The 20,805-nt window shown below is 35.6% G+C and overlaps 1 protein-coding gene across 1 annotated transcript in view; it reads left to right on the top strand.

Annotated features, from left to right (window-relative positions):
- Positions 1 to 20,805, top strand: part of LOC150082844 (neural-cadherin-like) — a 500,869-nt gene that overhangs the window by 116,160 nt on the left and 363,904 nt on the right. The window contains exons 9-10 of the mRNA XM_090377625.1: positions 2,204 to 2,329; positions 6,083 to 6,418. Of these exons, the coding sequence (XP_090233751.1) occupies positions 2,204 to 2,329; positions 6,083 to 6,418 (462 nt within the window). The remainder of the gene's footprint in view (positions 1 to 2,203; positions 2,330 to 6,082; positions 6,419 to 20,805) is intronic.

Below are 20,805 nucleotides of genomic sequence, written 5' to 3'. Positions count from 1 at the left end.
CAAAAGCCTTTCTAAGATCCAAATATATGATATCAAAGTTATTCCCTGCATCCAGTTAATTTCTGACTACATCATAGTATCCAGTAAAATTGGTCAGGCAAGACTTTCCCTTAAGAAAACTATGCTGTGTCTGAGCTATAACTGAAGTCTTGTCTAGATGATCCTGCAGTGCTTCTTTAACCAGTGCCACCATTAATTTTCCTGGAACAGAAGTTAAACTAACGGGTCTATAATTAGTTGTTGCCCTTTGATCCTCCTTTGTGAATTGGGGTCACATTTGCACATCTCCAGTCCATGGGTACCTCCCCTGAGTCCAAAGAAGCTCTCAAAATTATGGCCAAGGGTTTGCTTACTTCCTTTGCTGCCTCCTTTAATATAATTGGATAGATCCCATCCACCCTGGGTGTCTTTTTTATGTTTATCTTCAATTTCTCTTCCACTTTCCTTTCAGTTATTACAAAATCATCTAGCTCACTGCCAGAGTTTAATTCACCTCTGGCATTCCTCTCCCTGAATAACTCCTCATGTGTGAATATAGATGCAAAATACTCATTTAGTTTGTTAGCCACCTGAGCAGGATCATCAACAGTTGAACCATCAATATTCAGTGGACCAATCTGATTCATCCCTTTCCTTCTAGAGTTTACATAGGTAAAGAATTCTTTGCTGTTTTTCTTTGCATCCTTTGCCAAAGATTTCTCATAATCTGCCTTTGCCTGCCTAATCTCCTTTGTGACTTGGTTACAGACCAGCTTATATCTGTCATAGGCTTCCATGTCACCCATTAACTTATATGTATCCCATGCATTTTTATTCTCTGCCATATGTCTCAGTTCATCTGACATCCATTTAGGCCTAAACCTTGAACAATATTTCTTAGTTGGTATGTAAAGCCTAGTAGCTTCCAAGATAAATTCTTTGAATGCTTCCCATTTTGAATTTGCTGTTGGTCCCACCGTATAGGATTTAAACACTGTCTCTGACCACCGTAGTCACCTTTACGAAAGCAAAAACCCTTCCCTTTACCCCTGATGGAATTAACTCTTTGGGTAAATCGCATTTCAGCACTCTGTGATCACTGCCACCTAGTGGTTCCTTTATCTGCAGATTCTTAATGCATGAAGAAACACTACCGATAATCAGATCAAGTAGTTGCCTCCCGAACATGCCGATGTAGACAATAATCATCCAATAAATGCACAAAAGCCTTGCTTGTGTGTGTGACCAACCCACAAATTCCAGTCAATATGTGGGAAATTAAAATCCCCCATTATAAGACTCTGATTTACTGGCCCACTGTATTGCCCTGTACAGTTTCTTATTATACTCATCAGAATCATTAGGCCTATAACACACTCCTACTCTCAATTTTGATCTCCCAGTGCTTATGTCCCACCAAACTGACTCGACACTGCACTGTCCAGCGATGTCGACTTCACTTCCTTGGATTTTGTGTTTCTTAACTAATAGCATAACCTCTCCTCCCTTTCTATCCTTCCTGTACACATTGTACTCCCTAAATTCCAGTTCTGAATTCCTTATATCTGTGTGACACCACGTCTCTGATATCCCAACAATATATGCCTTTGATGTTTTGAGCAATACCTCAAATTCATTAATTTTATTTACCAAACTCCTAGCATTGGTGTACATGCAAGTATACTTGCACCTGTTCCTATTCTTACCTACCCTAACACAACCCATGTGTTTACTTGTACCGCAATGACTCCCAGCAGTCTCTGGAATACCCTGCATCTTGTTTTCCAGGTTGCGCTCATTCCGGTAGAAGCAGTGCAAGAATCACTTTCACATGTGCCAGTGGCTACTGTTAATCTATTAGTCCTTGTATCCCACCCCGAGCTAGCAGTTTTCCGACCCACCCAATAATGCCTCAATAGCATCAGCAAATATTCTTGCACCCTTTCTATTTAAGTGTATCCCATCCCTGTAGAAGCAGTCTCCCCTGTTAACAAGAGCTTGTGCTACAATTACTTAGTAGATGACAGAGTAGTTCATTACAGTGCTACTGTGCACTGGAATTTTATGTATTGATTTAAATCCCAATTCGAAGATTTTAACAACATTCACATTAATTTGTGGAAGTCTGTAATACCTGAGCTACAACACTTATGAAATATTTTAATACCATTTCAATATTTATTTGTATCATAATTCAGCCATTTTTGGGTTTTTCTATTTTTAGGTTAAAGCCATAGATTTGGACAAAGGTTATAATGGACAAGTTAGATATTCAATTGTACAACAGCCAAATCAAAGGGAAACAAAATTTGTTGTAGAAGAATTTACTGGAAATATCAAAACAAACAAGGTGTGTTGTGAAATTTTGCTATTTTAATTCTTTATTTTAAAATTAAAATTTCTCTATTCTCTAATACCTGAATATTTGTAGAAGAATAAGAGAAATTTACCTCAATATGATACATAGAACCTTCCGTATGATACTGTCCAGCAATTAAAGTGAGTATAAAATTAATGCAAAATGATTACAGTTACAAAAATCAATTAACCGTCTTGGTACGGTCCTGTAAGCCTAAATTTTTAACCCTAAGTCTCCCTGAAAAAAACTAATTAATCCTCTAATTTCTACTTAATTTACAAAATCGAAACCCTCAATATTCATAAACAAGTGTTTTCTTTAAAACTATTAATTAACACGAAAATAGCAAAAATGTGCTATAACATATGACTTTTTGTAATTATGACTGCAAAAACAAACAGCCTTCATATTGATTATATAATGTGTTACTGCATTCGTTTGAATTTTGCACATCATCACGGTGCCACACGGAGTGATAATTGACGCTCAAGCTTTCGTCATCAGCGTTACTAAGGTGATACAGAGATAAAAAAAAGTACGCAACTGTTTCTTGGATAAAACAAACAGTTGCACATTATTACTTTCTACCAATATTTTTCATTATAGCTCTGTTACAGTATTTTGATTTATTGCTTTCCTTATTTGGTTAGGCAACAACGTTTACTGGATGTGTATTTATCTTCTAACGAAATTTACAGAAAATAAATCTATTGTTAGCTGTGTTATAAGTTATAAAATAATTCGTTATTATGTGGGTAGTGGAGAATATTTGATGCTTCTAACATGTACTTATGTACTTTTCAGTAATCCCTCTGGAAATATGGCAAGTTAGCTGCATTATAAATTTCAAACGTCACTGTATAGCTTGTCCTTGAATGCAAATGACTATGATTACTTTCAAGTGACCACATGTTTTCGCCTTGTACAGATGTTTTATTGTGGATAGTTCCTTGTGGTGAAATCAATCAGTAGTAGTCCTTTATTATACCAAGTAATTCGTTATGGTGGGGGAATGCAAACAGTTTTTGCTCCTAATTGATGTAGCACTTTCGATTTTCCCAAAGCGGATCATTTGAAAATACAAGAAACAGCACCACATTTAGCAATCACGGGCTTTATTCTGTGAAATAACCTTCCCACAGTAAAACAAAAGAAGATAATAGGGAGTAAGTCTTTTTCAGTGGAGTATATCTTTTATTGCAGCTCAGAACAAGAAATGCAGACTTCGAACAACATGTGACTGTGGATGGTGAAATTTTTTTTGCTTGTGTAGTAAAAAAGAATTTCCCCCTTTGTGATAATATCAAATGCATACCAAGGAAATATTTTCTAACAATACTTTTGAACAGTCAATTAGGCGTAATCTGTTAGCTTTGTATTGTTAGAAAATATTGCAGTTTTGTGACCAATACACATTTCAAAAAACAGTCCATTATTCATAGCGGATGATTTTTTTTCCCTCCTTTTGTGCACCAATTTTCGATGTTTATAAAGCAGCTATCAATACAAATATTTTCTTGAAATTTAGTTAGAAAATCAAATGGGAGTATAAATGGACAGAAGTTGTGACCAACAGTTTTCAGCATTTAGATTATCCATATCAAACAGAATACTTTATTTTGGTTTTAAAATGTGGAAAATAAGGTGTTTGTACAGGCTTTTTTGCATATTTCAAAAAAGGAAAAAAAAAAAGTTCAAAAAAGCAAAGGTTACTCCCTTTGTCTCTCACATTGGAAAATAGGTGGAGAAATGCTATATTTTTCATATACTCTGAAAGATTTCCAACAAATTGTTGCTTGTTTATTTTGGATTTTTTTTTAAAACCTGCTGGAAACCATTGCCAGGGGCTTGAAACAATCCTCGATGTGTGTGGGGGGGGGGTTAGTTTTTCTACACAGAAGGAATAGCCTTGCTAAGGTACTATTGGCCATGTTGAATTGTCTGCTGCCACAATGGAGAAAATAGTTTAATACTCTTTCTGGTTAATTGTAGAATCCAAAGAAGGAATAGCCATGTTGAGGTATTGGCCACCTTCGTGTTAAACTACAATATTTGTTTTAATAATGGAACAATCTGTATCTGTTGTCACAAAGGAGAAAAATTGAAATCTTAACACTGTTTCTGGTTAGTTTTAGCAGTTTTGAAAGGTTTTATTTCAAAACTTCCACAGTTATTCGGAATACAATTGCACAAGAAACTGAATAGCCATGCACAAAAAGCAGTGAAGTTGCTTTTTTTTTGTATCAGATTATTGGATTGCTACCTTATTGTTGTCATTTGATGACTGCCAATTATTGTTTATAGAAACTTAATCTTCTTCTTGGAGAGTAGATGGCTCTGTAAACTCCAAAAAACACAAAACCTCTTTGCTTGTGGCTGCACGTGGGTAAGAGATAAGATAAGCTTTGGGCTATTAGAGTTATATAATACTAACCTATTCATACTATAAAATCAAACCCCTCATCTTACTTCACAATATAAGATGTTTGATCTTTCATGTTAGTACAAAATGATGCTTTGGCCATTTGCTTATTAATTTTGAAAAAAATGTTTTTGGGTGTCATTCTGCTTCAACCAAGTCTAATTATTAGAAGTTTTATGAGTTGTGATTTTTAAAACCTGGCATATATGTTGTTGAGAGTATTTGTTGCAATTTCAAAATCACCAGCAGGGTCCTTTTCTGTTTTTGTATCTTTGTCAATTAACTCAATTGGCTTAAGCTTTCTGTTGCTTATAATTTTAAATTACAGTAGTGGAGGAATAGGGTTATTATAAACAGCACAAAGAAACTTTGCAGTACAGTACATCATGCATTTATGGAAAACACTAATTTCGATTAGTGGAAAACACGAATTCACCAGTAACGAACTTTCCAGCAACCTGAAAGCAGTTATTAGCTCATATACAGTTTGCCCATTTTAATCCAGTAGCATTTCTGCTCTATTCAAAATATGAATTTATAAAATCTAGGAACAAATGTCTTATGTTATTATTAATAAAAAATTATGAAACTAAATATGCTGTTGTCTACTTTTAACAACCTAAATCTTAGCTGTTTTTTATGAAATACATAAGATTTTCATTTCTAGTGACATTCACATATAATCCTTTCACGTATGAGTTCCTGAAATTTGTGGGGCCTGTGAAAGTTAATTCTAGGAATGCACTTTAACTTGCAGCAAACAGTTTTCCAAATCCACGGGCCCATAGTGGCTGCAAGCTTCCACTGGTGGCAGGCTCTGTGTAGTGAATTTCTTTTAATATTAAAAAGCATTTAAATGCTTTTAAATATTACTTAATTATTTTTTCGTTATAATTTTGATTTGACCCGTAATTAGAATGAAATTACTATTGAAAATCAAATCAGAATTGGAAGAAAAATTACAGAAAAATACAAAAGCTCTTGTTTTTTATATGTATTATTCTCTATATCTATTTCTGTATCACTTGATCCAATTTTAGCTTTTAAACAGACAGCTGAAGCTGATAGGTGTAAGATATTTCTTGTGGTTTTCAAAGCTATTTTTCTGATCTCTATCTGTTATGCCTGCATTTATTTCAAAGTGCAGATAAGGTATAGCTATATCACCTGTGATATAAATGAACAGACTGAAGCCATTACTTATGGCATTTGAAATTGTGGTGGTTGCTAAATATGTGGAAGGACTGAAGTTGTCTCAACTTACTAATTTTTTTTATCTATTTTAAGTTAAATAAATGCTTTTTTTTTATATATATATATAGGTATTTGATAGAGAGGGAGAAGATGGAAGATTTGTAAGTGTAACTTTGAAAGCAACAGATAGAGGCAATCCTCCACTAGAAGGCGTTTGTTCTTTCAAGGTAGAAATTACAGATGTTAATGACAATCAGCCACTGTTCCACCGGACAGAATATCAAGAAAATGTGAAGCAGGATGCCCCAGTTGGAAGTAATATACTCCGTGTTGCTGCTTCTGATGAAGATGCTGATAATAATGGAGCAATATCATATAGTATAACAGCTGCAAATAAAGGAGACCTGGAATACTTCGCAATCAACCCAGATTCTGGATGGATTCACTTGACTAAAGCATTAGATGTAAGAATAACTATTTTTTACCTTGCTGTAATTTGTAATATATAATTTTGTGGCAGAAAATTCTGTTTGTTAGGATATTTTGTTCCAGCGGATCTCTGGAATAATTCCACTTTTTTATATAATTATTATAAAAGTAACAAAAATAATAAAAACACATCAACTCTATTCATAACATTTATTCCTTGCAAAGACTAAAATAATAATGGTAATACAGTGGTACCTTGGTTTGGAAGCATAATTCGTTCCGGAAACGTGCTTGTAATCCAAAGCACTCGTATATCAAAGCGAATTTTCCCATAAGAAATCATGCAAACCCAGATGATTTGTTCCAAAACTCAAAAATATTCATATACTGTAAAAATGATTAATACGAAATACATACATACCTTTTCATATTTTTAATATTTAAATTTAATATACATAAAGCAATCGGATTTGTGGTAGGATGACTTTCACTGTCACTAACGGAATCACTGCTATCTGTTGACTCTTTCTTTTTGTGCGACTTTAACAAGGATCCTCTCCAATGACACTTGCCTCCTCTTGAGGATTTCACGGAAATATGACAATTGCATTGTCGTTAAACAGATTCATCACTCGCACTATTACAAAATGAGGGAGCACACTTGATGCACATAAACAAAGCTGCTCGCGTGTAGCAACTGAATAAACAACACCGTAAAGGCAGAGATACACTATTAACACCTCACATTTTACTAAAGCACATTTCTAGGGTTACTACCATAAAACAATAAAAACAATTTCCAGTTGCATTCCTGCTAGTGGAATCTGTTATAAACTGGTAGTAAACTCGATCTAATTGCATTTGCGATTATGCCGATAGCTGGAATTGTGTGGGTTTTTACGTTATTATGGCGAAATGTTTTCCCCTTCACTGATATAAAAAAACATAAATACATTTTCAGAATCTTCTCTTCATTCCTATCGTGTTGCGTTCGGTTGGGGTGATTCTGCGTTCGACTGCCATTTCTTATAAACACAAAGGCGAATCGTGCATAAGTGAATTCGGTTCGTGTTATATAAGCTATCGTTCGTGTATTTATAAATCGTGTATGATCGAATTTGTGTAGTGTAAACACGTGTTATACGAGGACTGACTGTACTCGTATTGCAAGACCTCGCTCGTTTATCAAGTTAAAATTTATTAAAAATTTTTGCTCGTCTTGCAAAACACTCGTAGACCAAGTTACTCGCAATCCAAGGTACCACTGTAGTCATATAGTGCAAGGAAGCCACAGGCTTTTTCTGCACTGATGGGGGACAAAAAAAGAGAGAGAGAAGATAAGAAAACACAATTATTTGCTTCCCTTTGAATTTATTCAAACTGTCAGCCTCGGCTACCTGTGTAGGCATCCTCTTCCACCAGTTGAACCCTCACTGGCCAAAAGAATTTCCCACAATCTAGTTTAAAACTCTTCCCCTGTAATTATTTAAATTTATGCCCTTGAGTTCTGGAATTCTCAATAACAATGAAAATTTTTCTGCACTGACTGGGGGGGACAAAAAAAGAGAGAGTAGATAAGAAAACACAATTATTTGCTTCCCTCCTCACATAGGTAACTATCTAGTTGACCTTTGAATTTATTCAAACAGTCAGCCTCGGCTACCTGTGTAGGCATCCTCTTCCACCAGTTGAACCCTCACTGGCCAAAATAATTTCCCACAATCTAGTTTAAAACTCTTCCCCTGTAATTATTTGAATTTATGCCCCTGAGTTCTGGAATTCTCAATAACAGTGAAAATTCTGTCTTCATCCATTTTATTAACCCCTCTCAGAGCCTTATAAACCTCAATCAGGTCACCTGAGGTGCCTGGCTGTCAAGCTCTGTTGTAGCCCACGTATAGAGTCTTTCCTCGTATGATCACCCTTTTGCTGATCTCACCATTCAAGTTGCCTGTTTTTGGATCTTTTTAAGAAGATCATTGTCTTTTTTTCAGATGAAGTTTCCATAAAGGTGAAGTGCAGCCATTACCAACCCACTGCAGGATGGAAGCCTTCTCAACAATTCATGCTGAGGGAAATGGACCATAATCTGCCACGCTGGTCCAGTGCGGGTTGGCATATCGACCGTATTCAGCAGTCAGGGGTTTGAACCCCGGTCTACTCAGTGCGTGTGCTACTGCACTCCCGCTCCTGACCACTCGGCTACGGAGGCCGAAATTTCCATACTGAACGCAATAATCCAAATGTGGTATTATAATTGCCTTATACAGTGGGCTATGACCTCCACTACAGGATAATTTTTGATAAATCATCAATAGGACACCATGGGCTTTCCTGGCTGCCTGTTTAAACTGCTCTGAAAACTTCCTGTCTGCCTGTTTAAACTGCTCTGAAAACTTCCTATCTGCCTGTTTAAACTGCTCTGAAAACTTCCTATCTGCCTGTTTAAACTGCTCTGAAAACTTCCTATCTACCTGTATTATAGCTCCCAGTACTATTCCTTTCTTCCTCTACTGTTTTTAATTCAATCCCATCAAGTGTATAAATTTTCGGGTTGCTACTTCCCAAGTGTAACCTTGCATTTTGCCGCACTGAAACATAGCTACCAGTTTTTTGCCATTCTTGCAGCCTGTTCATCCTGAAGAAGTGCTGCTTGGTACTGATCATTAACTATTCAACCAATCTTTATATCGTGTGCAAATTTTGACATCAGGCTTTCTATCCCATCGTTGATGTTTATGAAAACCAGAAACAACAATGGTCCAAGAACCAATCCCTTCTGACTTTACACCAATCTGAAGAATATCCATTAATCACAAGCCTCTGCTTTCTGCCCTGCAGCCACCCAACATGTTCCAGCTTATACAATAACTCAGTACCTCTTGTGAGAGATACTGAGTCAAATGCCTTGTCAAAATCCAAATAAACCACGTTGAAGTTGTTTCCTACATCCAGCTCATGAGTAATGGTGTAAAAATAGCCTACTAAGTTAGTTTAACATGATTTTCCCTTAAAAAAAATCATCTGTGTTGCTCAGAATGCCATACTGTCTAAATGAGGAAATTGTGCTCTTAATTTTTGCTTTTTCCCTACCACAAGGTCAGACCAACTGGTCTGTAATTAGAAAGTTTATTCTTAGAACTGCCTATATATATTGGTGATACATTGGAACTTCTCCAGTCCAAAGGAATCTCTCCCGAGTCCATAAATGCTCTCATAATTAACTTTAATTTTTTAATACACTTCCTGGTTTCCCTCAAAATTACTGGGTATATGGCATTAGCCCCAAGAGCTTTACTTGCCTTTATGCTCAAAGGTTTTTCTAATAAATAGTTGTCTGTAATTTTGAAATCACTAATTTAATGACTTGTCTTCACTTGCACGACCTCTTCTCATCATGAAGTGTCTTTCTTCAGTAAAGACAGATGCAAAGTACCTGTTCAGTTCATATGCAGCATCAACTGGGTTGTCTAAGACTATCCCACATCCAAGGGTCTGATCTAATTTGCTTGTTTCTTCCTTGTATTCACATACATTAATAATTTCTTGTCCCCATTCTTTGCTCTCTAAGGCAGTGTTTCCTCATACACGGCTGTAGCCTCTCTAATCTTATCTCTGTACTATTACTAATATTTCTAATAAAGTACTATTACAAATCAACTTGTTGTAGGCTTTGGTGCTTTTCGTCACTCTTTAACTGTCCCGTGCTATCTTTTTCTGCTCTGTTTGACCAGTCATCTCTGCATTCATCCATTTCGACATCCTCCTCCTCCTCCTGCAATATTTTCTTAACGGTATGTATGCATTCATGGCCTCTGTGATTTTTACTTTTAAGGTATACCATAATTCAAGTATATTTGCCCTCGATCTGCAATCCACCCAATTAATTGATGCCATATAGCACTTTAAACTATCAAAGCCCCCACCCCCTCTTCTGAAATTTAAACCTGTGCCTTTACCTTTAACTACTGCAACATCTTCCCTCTTCCAACTCATGACTGCTTGTGATCACTACCTACCTACCTGCCAATGGTTTTTGTATTTTAAGCCCTGTGATGTCATCTAATTTGGGAGTAATGATGAGGTTAAGAATATTCTCACCCCTAGTATTACCTCTGACATGCTGGTACAAATAATAATCTAATGTATTTAGAAAAATTTTTCCCCAAGATGAATTTTTCTCCTATTTATTCCATTCCATCTGGGGTAGCTTGAATTCACCCATAATAAGAATTCATGCTTGCCTGCTCATTCCATTTGCATGTAAAGATACTCATCATATTCTTCATGATCTGCTCTGTAGATTACAACTGTCATCATACCTTTGCTACCAACTATCTCACACCACACAGATTCCATGCTGGCAGATGCAACTTCAGGCCCAGCAAAAGCTCTTTTTGTGCTCAGGCTGCTTTTGACAAGAAGCATGACAAGAAGCATTTCTGTCTTCCTCATTGTTCCTAAATACATTATATACTGGAACCATACCATACTGGAACTATTGATCCCCAATTTTTGGGTGGCACCATGTTTCTGTTAGTCCTATTATGTCAGCATTAGTTGTCTTAACCAGGAGTTCAAATTCAGCCATTTTGTTAACAACACTTCTGATTACTGCAAGCACAGTTAATACTAAGTATTCTTCTGTAGTTTACTTTGCCAGGACACTGCTTGAAGATATTTAGGCTTGTTTCCCTATCTTTCACATCCCAACCATTTGAAACACTGCTACCCTTAGACCATCTTGCCAACATTGGCTGTTGTGGCAACAAACAAGATTTCTTGAGGTGAGTGCAAGCATTACTTTGATCCCCATCATTAGATAAACATGGATCTATATTACCCATATCCCCTCTAACTAACAGTTTCTCTGAATCCTTAAGATATTATGAATGATACGCAGAAATCCTAGCACCACCTTTGTTCAAATAATTACCATCTCTACAAAATAGATTCCTTCTACTTACAGGTGTGAGCCACGCCAATAAAATCCCCCCCCCCAAAGGTTTTGCAAATTCCCTCAAATCTCAAGTTAATCCGCAAGGCTTTTGGCACATAATCCTTCATATCACGTCTTGGCAGAATTGCGGACACAGACATTCTGACATAACCGTGGCATTATTTTTAAGCTTGGTTCTTTAATTATCCAACAAAAGGTCATGTCATGGTTGTTTAATATTGTTAGTCCCCACATGAATAATAATGTTCTCTTCTCTTAAAAGTCTGACAATATGTTGGTAATATCAATTATTGCTCCTGGCAAGCACACCCTTTTTCTGGTTTGTCTGTCTTTATTACAAAAAATATTATCCATTTCCCTGACAATAGTTCCCCAAAAAAACTAGAGCACTTCAACCAGAGTAATACACAGTTGGCTATTCTTATCTGGACCTGAATCAGGGGTGCATCATTTGACAGGTCATGAAATACTCTAGCACCTGATGAGCTCCCGGTTACATTTGTTTCTAGGGTAATCAAGTTCTTCTCATAATGCACCAAGTTCTAATTTTAGATTGTTACACTCCTTTCATCTGTTCCAAAGAAAAGATTTGCCATTTGAGCTAGGGATGTCTACTAGACCAACCTTAGAATACATGCCACAGGCTATACAAATGACAAACTCATGACTTGCACAAGAAATTCCTGCAGGCATTTTCATCTGGTTTACAATATCCTTTGACTTCGTATTGTAAATGGATCTTGTAGCAACCATTATTAAGGTAAAATTTGAACTTTACAAAGATCACAAAATTTAAATTTACAATATATTATAGGATTTAAATTAAACTGTTAACAAAACTTTAATCACTAGTGAAGTTAAATTTCATTAAAATATCATAATGTGAACCCAATAACACATTGTTTTTTGGTAATTCCTTTCAAAATGAAGTTAATTTTCACTGTATAACTAAGCTATTTATCTCTCTAAAATGTCATTTTTAAGGTCACGAGTGTGACCTTAAGGCCATATAAAAGGTTGTGAGCATGGTTCGTAAATTGTATTAGTTACCAAAATGGACTACACTTTCGTTGTTATCATATGTTCTGTTATAAGAATCAATTACGCCTTTGTGATATTTTTCTAAAGCACATTTCTGGAGGTCACGACCATAAAACAATTCACACTTTCCAGTTTATTGGGCTTTTCTGTTACTGCAAGCAACTATAAACGGGTAGTAAACTTGATCTTCTTGTATTTGCAAAAATACTAATAGCTGAAATTGTGTGGTTTTATGTTATTATGATGAAATGTGTGAATCCCCTCTACTGAAATCTTCAATCGTATAAAAAACAAATAAATTTTCAGAATTTCTCTTCATTCCTTTTTTTTAAAGTTTGTAAACTTGTTACTGCACGTGAATCGTGATAGTTGCAATTTGTGTGTGTCATGAAATTTTTATGCGTGCAACCGTGAAATTTATAATTAAAAGAGATTATCTTGGAACATTTCTGAAGACGACTCCTTGTGCAACAAACTGAGTGCCGAGCCAATAATGAGTGATCAACGAGTGTGCATTTAGTCGATGATGAAGAATAAACATTTTTTAACATTTGTAAGTCATAAATAATTTCTCTATTATTATAATTTGCTTGATTTTACAGGCTACGCTTTCATTTCTTTCGATAAATCAATCATTGTTTAAACATAAACTAATTAGCTAACTAATTTCATTGTTAATAACATAACCCTTTTTTTAATATTGTCTATGGGAAATAAATTCCCGCTTTACGAGTTTTCGCTTTACTAGCACGTGCTAGGAACGAATTAACTCATAAAGTCGAGAATTACCTGTATATTAAAAAAAACCCTCTAAATTATTCCGAAAACTAGCCTTCTATGAAGTTCTGAAATGCACAGCCACCATATATAATCAAGTGCAGCAATATGCTATATGAGCATGCACTGGTTAACATCCGTCCAACGAATCTCAACATTAGAATAATTCACTAATGTTCAAAAATTAAATTACAAACAAAATCTGTGGTATCAAGAAAAATATATCTGATGAATGGAATTTTGTCAGATCTTTTGTGAAGAGTGAAACTCAGTTTTATTGAACTTGAAAAGAGCTTGAGCTATGATAATAATCATAAAATTATTATGAGTTGTTTCTGCATAATTCGTGTACTTAATATGGAGTGTAATCACCCACAACAGTCAAATAACTCCCATAATGAGCTGTCATGCAGCTGATGATTAAGGCCTTATGGTAAGAGTAGGATTAATCTTCTAGTGGCTGTTGTGTTTTAGGTGCATTACCAACTTAGACTGTATTGCACTGCTGTTTATTTTAGGGGCATTATGGCCTTGTGCCGTAAAGCCCATAAACAAACAAACTGTGTATTATGTCTCTACAAGTGTAGGGTCAATTTATGTTGTGCAGGCTGAAATACCCTGAATAACTCATGAGGGGAGTACAGCTGAAGAGGCCTTTAGAAATTCCTAGAGTCATTGGTGGAACTTTAACCCAGTCTCCTTCCTCGGACAAGTAGTGATACCATTGTACTGTCACTGTGGAGCCTATTTCTCCACATTAACAGCTTTTAGCACATATACTTTTCTTGGAAAGTGTTTGTTGTTGTTGTAGTAGTAGCAGTGGCATTTGATGCAAGAAAGCAAGTGTATGAGCTTATGCAGCATCAGCCAAAAAAAAAAAAAAATCACAACATTCCCTCCAAATGCCTGTCCAGTTCCTCCTTAAATTTATTCAACCTATCAACTTCCACAATGACAGATGGAAGTTTGTTCCAGCAATTAACCACACGCTGGCTAAAGGCAAATTTCCGCACATCTAATCTACATCTGTCTTTTCTTAATTTGAATTTATGCCCCCTTAGGTTCGTAATCTGAACAAGTGGAAGGATCCCATCAGAATTCAGCGTGCTCAACCCATTCAAGGCCTTATATACCTCAATCAGATCACCGTGCAGGTGCCTAGTCTCCAGCCACTGCAATTTGCAGAACTTAAGCCTCTCTTGGTAAGAGGATCCCTTCATTCCCCTCACCAATCTTGTTGCCCTTCTCTGTACACGCTCAAGTAAATCTACATCCTTCCTAAAATGAGGCCTCCAGACCTGTACGCAGTACTCAAGGCGTGGCCTGACTTGCCTTATACAGAGGGATAATCACCTCCTTTTCCCTGCTAGCAAAATTCCTATATATCATTGACAAAACCCCATGACCTGCCCTGGCAGCCTGTCTGCATTGCTCAGAAAACTTCATATCTGACTGCACAATTACTCTCAGGTCTTTCATTTTCTACCACCTTAAGTGTAGTACCACACAGTTGGTACGTTTCTCTGGGGTTACTTCTACCCATATGCAGTACTTTGCATTTGTCAAGGTTAAACTTCAGTTGCCACTTCTTAGCCCATCTGCCCAAATTATCTAGATCCTGTTGCAGTAGCACACTGCCATTACTGTCATTAACAACCCTGCCAACCTTTGTATCATCTGCAAACTTCGACATTAAGCGTGATATACCTTCATCAATATCATTGATAAATATACAAAACAACAGTGGACCTAACACCGAACCCTGTGGGACTCCACTAATAACATTAGTCCACGAAGAGCAGCACCCATTGATTACCACCCTCTGTCTTCTCCCACTTAACCATCCTTTTATCCATTGTAGCAACTTACCCTTAATACCATTCTGCTCCAATTTGTACAATAGTCTTCCATGCGCAACAGTGTCAAAAGCTTTCCTGAAATCCAAATATATGATATTAAAATTATTTTTTGCATCCAGTTCCTTTGTAATCACATCATAATATCCTATCAAATTTGTGAGACAAGACTTTCCCTTAACAAACCCATGCTGTGTCTTAATTATTGCTGCAGTCTTGTCTAGATGATCCTGCAATGCATCTTTAACCAGTGACTCCATTATTTTAACCTGAACAGAAGTTAAACTAACTGGTCTGTAATTACTCGTGTCACCCTTCGATCCCCCTTTGTGAATTGGGGATACATTTGCACATCTCCAGTCCGTGGGAACCTCCCCTGAGTCCAAGGACGCTCTCATAATTATGGCTAAGGGTTTGCTTAGTTGCTTTACCACCTCCTTTAATATAACTGGATAGATCCCATCCACCCCAGGTGCTTTTCTTATGTTTAACTTCAACAATTTCTCCTCCACTTTGCTTTCAGTTATTACAAAATCATTAAGTATCCTGCTACAATTTGATAACCTTCTGCCATTTTCAAACCTTAATAATTCCTCATGTGTGAATGTAGATGCAAAATACTCATTCAGTTTGTTTGCTATCTGAGCAGGATCATCAACAGTCGAACCATCGATGTCATTCACTTCCTTAATGCATCCTAGACATGTTCACCTTAACCTGGCAGTGATCACATTCCATCTGATGGGTGCAGTGTAATGAATCTTTCTGCAAAAATTATTGGTTCAAAGTTAATGATTGAAACTTCCTAAATTTAGACTGTTTTGCTAGAATTGTTGAAGTGAAATATTACTTTTTTTCCCCCTATCATGGTGTAATTGTAAGAGAAGACTTGTGAGGTTTAGTGTGACCACTTTTGCAACACTTTTTTGTTTAGTGGTCATGCTACATACATACATGTCTCTCCCCATCAAATATATAATTTGCTGTGTATGTGCATGCATTCATTTTTATTTATTTACCTAGTATATGTGCAGAAATATGCACATAATTTTATATTTTGTGTACTGTTAATGATGTGAAATTTGAATATTTATATGCTGTCATCTTTTATATATTTTATTTTTACTTATTTTTAAATTTTTATAAACAATATATATACAGAAGTATGTTCTCATGCAAAGATTTGAAGTTTTGCCTCCTAGACAAATTTATGAACTTGAAAATGGAACTGACTAAATTCTTTTAAATTTTGAATGTTTTATTTGTTTATTTATTTTTTGCTGAATTTTGAACAGAATTAATTGTTATGTTTTAATGAAATTTGCATGTCAAAAAAAAAAAAAAAAAAAGTCTTTTTTTTTTTTAAATTTCAAATATTTCATTAAAAAATAAAATTTTATATAAGTGGTAATAAGGTTATTACTAGTATATACTCCAAGCAGAAATAAAAAGAGAGAGAGAAAAAAAAAAACCTTTAAAAGTAGTGCATTCTCCCATCCTCTTTTGTTACAATAGGGATGCAGCTACTGCCAGGTTCAAAGAATCTTTGATCAGTAGAATCCTCTTGTGGAAGAACATTATTATCCATGGAAATGTAGGTCAGGGATCTCATTATTGTATCTTTGAGAAGTCAGGGTACTTCTATCAGAGCTGTTTAGAATAGTGTGGTCATATTTTGTTGACTCACAAGGCAGAAGACCATGGCCCTGATGGTAATGGTACTGGCAAAATTATACAAGGTAGCAGGTTACGTATTTTTTTTATTGTTATATGCCTTGTAGAGTATCCACAGTTGGAAGAAATCAGCACGCAGTAAGCAAGAAACTATATGCAGTTGGAATAAAAATACATAATTGAAACATCAATGTAAAATACAGTTTGATTTATTTAAATTTTATTTTATATTACTTATATTGAACCAGATGCACTTTTCATAACTGTTTATTAAAATTATCAAAGAATTCCGATTCTAACTAATTTGATAATCTTATAACAATGTTAAAAAATTGGTAATACAGGAAATTAGCTTTAGAATTTTTTGAAGAACATTATTATCCATGGAAATGTATTCAGGACCTACATCTCAGGGATCTCATTATTGTACCTTTGAGAAGTCTGTACTTCTCAAAGTTGTTTAGAATAGTGTGGTCTGAAAGAGTAAGCTTTACAATTTTTAATCAATGACAGTTGAAGTCCACTGATTTCAATAGTACACTGCTGTTAAAGATGAGCAGTAACTATTTAAAAATATATATATATTAAGGTGTAAAAGTTTTTGTCAATTTTCCAAATTCATCAGTGCAAGTTTATGGCATCTATCTTCATAATGAACTTAAATCTAACTTTAGTTTATAGTAGAGGTAAAATATTGTGCCTGCTAAAATTGTTGGATTTGTTCAATAAAAATTTACTCTCCTCCTCATAGGGATTCCAGATGAGTGAATTAAATTCAGTGATAGGCAATATGTCATTTTGTAAATTTGTGCTAAGAGGTCCAGATTATTAAGGTTCTGGCAGGTTCATTTAATTCAGTGCTGTCTTCTGGCTCGCTTGCATATTGCATTAATGTGAATTTAGAAACTGCTGATATAGCTGAATGTCACAAGGATTCCATATTAACACGTTTGCTGCTGGTCATGAGTCAGCATGCTATCGTCAATAGCACGGCATAGAAGGAGACTGTTGCCAGAAGCCGACTGTGATTCCATAACGAAAAAGCTTGAAAATTGGTAATAAGGGATTGTTAGGTATACCATATCAATATTCAAGTGTCGTATAAGCAGTTTCCAAAAGATTTTGAGATTCACGTGCCAGCGCGTGATAGGCACTGGAGGTCAAATTTGGCTTTAAATGCCACATCACGCGCTGGTGCATGACACAAAAACATAATAATATAGTATGTAAATAATAAAACAAAAAACATGGTAACATTAAGAAATAAGTTTTATTTCATGCCAAACCAATACAGATTACAAATATTATGTGTAAGAATGTTACTTATGTATAATGTTCGCACAATCTAAGCAATAGCCGGGTGATCCTTCACAAACACTGCAGATATAGGTTGTATCCTTACGTTTCCCTTTGGAATAGCAACATTTGCATTGTTTCCTCAATATCTTTCCACCTTTTCTTTCTTCCTGTGGTTTGAGCACATGTTCCAGTTCAGATACATCATGCACAGTATGAGGGAGATCAGATGGCTGTTTCAATAAAGATCTGATCACTGATAAACGGAAGTCATAAAGTTGCATCTTGTTATGTGAATATTTATTATAGATATGTGTGCATTGATTATTAGTTGCAAAATATGCATAAATATTTTTGTAGGCCACCTAATGGTTTTCCTTTCGCAAGGATAATATGCAAGCATTTGATCTTGCTTGTCAATGCCTGACATAAACCCATTATACTCAATTATAGGCAATGGTTTTGATTTCAGTTTGCCTCGTTTGTTCTGCATTTCCACATATCATTTTGGTATTCTGTAGATATGTAACTGACATCTCTTCTGTCTTTCCACTTAGCAATCATTACACCACGGGCACATCTTGATAAAGTTTCCCCTTTCCCTTTCTTCAGCTTTTTTTCTCAAACCTCTTTCGAAAATGTTTTCCTATTACTTCTGATTGTCCCAGTACAATGGGTTTGTCTGTCAGCGAGACACTTAGCGAGTTCATAGCTATTGTAATAATTGTCCATAAATATGCTATGCTCGACATCTAACATCCCATCAAGTAAGTTCATGATGACTTTTTGTGCATGTCTATTTCCACCAGAATCATCCAACATACCGCTATATACTTGAAATTTGATAACCATGCTAGTAGGTGTTGTGATCATATATAACTTGATGCCGTACTTATGGCATTTGTTTTGAATGTACTGTCAAAAAACAAGCCTTCCATGCCACAATATCATAGACTCATCTAACCTAATCTCATGTCCTGTATAATATATTTCTGACATTCGTGCATTGAACAGTTCACCATTTTTCGAATTTTATATAGGCGATCCCGTGGACATACCTCTTTCTTTTCTGGATTTTTTGCAAAATGCAAGGCCCGCAGTAATAATAAGAAACAATTCCTGCTCATGTTATCTGCGAACACATGTAATCCGAACTGCTTATCTGTTTTCCAATAATCTTTTATGTGGTTCAGTCGAATGGTTCCCATATGTAAAATCAATCCAAAAAATACCAGCATTTAATCTCTAGTAGTGTCCTTCCATGCATTTATTCGAGAATGTTCTTTATTTTCTCGGGGAAGAAGTATTTCACGAGCATAAACATTTGTTTGTGTAATTATTTCATCCAAGATATTGTCGGTCAATAAATGACGAAAGTTTAGGATTATCACCTGACACGGGTTGCAGCAAAGACTCGGATTTTGTGAAACAAAACTGTTTCATCGATGTTACGTCATTTTCCCACACGACGTTTTACAACTCACCGGAATCCTGCCGAGGAAGTGTAGCCTCTTCCACAATATCTTTTTCATCTACACTTTCCGAATCCGAAGCGTCCTTTGGAGGGATAAAATCTTCGTCATTGTCGTAACTGACGTCACTGGGATATACGTCAGATAACTCCTCCAACATTTTTGCAATTTCTTCATTTGTAAGGAATTTTTTATATTTCACTTTTCTTCTTTTTGGGCGCGATGGGCCTGCTAAACTATCATCTGCACAACTCATATTACAAGGCTTTTCCGCATGTCACGTAACAAAATGTTCAACACCACATAGAACTACATATATAGTCGATTCCGGTTATTTGGGACACATCGGGACTAGTGCATTTTGGCCCAATTAAGTGGCTGCCCCAATTATCCGAGGTTTCACGTAAATAGTTAAAAATAAAATGTCCCCCCTCCCTTTACATTTGGTTCACCGTACAATCAAATCACGTTACAATGAAGTCACCATTGTAAAGTACTGTTCACTATACGATGTGTAATAAGCGCTGGTCATTGTCATCACGTTTGTGAATTGAATTTTAATTCAATTAAACAGCGATTCTAATTAGTGAAAATAGGAGGAATATTATCCACAGGCTATAAAAGTAAAGATATATTAAGTTTTTTTAAGAAGAGCAGAACCGTGCTCAATTGTTTACAAATCAAAAATGGCATGGAAAATTTAGTTTCCTTGTTGATGTATTTGAAAAACTTAGTGATTTGAGTTTGTTTGTTTGTGGGTTTTATGGCACAAGGGCAACATGACCATAATGCAACTTAAATTTAAGTCTTTAAAGACAGGGAACAAATATATTAATACTCAATCATAAAATAAAAGTTTTCAAAAAGAAGTTTAATCTTTGGAAAACTCAATTTGAGTGTAATAATACTGAAATGTTCCCATGGTTTTCTTATTTTGTTAATAGCAATAATAACATTTTACATTTTAGAGAGATCATTGCCACTCACCTAACAGTGCTGATTGAGAATTTTTCCAAATGATTTAATGTATCTTCGGATAAAATGTTGTCTTGGATTCGTGATCCCTTTGACTTTGAAACTTCTGTATACCCCAAATTGCTATTCAGCAAAAGGAAGATCTTATTGACCTGTCATCTGACGAAGCATTACATGCTTGTTTCAAGACTACAACTTTTGGAAAATTTTGGCTTTCTATTTGAGACAAGTATCCAGAATTATCGAAAATGGCAATGGTTTGAGAAACAAACCCAAAAATGGGTTTGTTTCTCAAAATTAACAGCTATTAAAACAAAAGTGTTCCAGACTTGATCTAGAAGATGACATGAGATAAGCAATTTCAAATTTTG

Source organism: Mastigoproctus giganteus, chromosome 7 (genome assembly GCF_048544385.1).
Source record: "Mastigoproctus giganteus isolate SK-2022 chromosome 7, ASM4854438v1, whole genome shotgun sequence".
Classification (NCBI taxonomy): Eukaryota; Metazoa; Arthropoda; class Arachnida; order Uropygi; family Thelyphonidae; genus Mastigoproctus; species Mastigoproctus giganteus.
The sequence above is the reverse complement of the archived record's forward strand: the minus strand, read 5'-3'. Positions and strand labels throughout refer to the sequence as shown.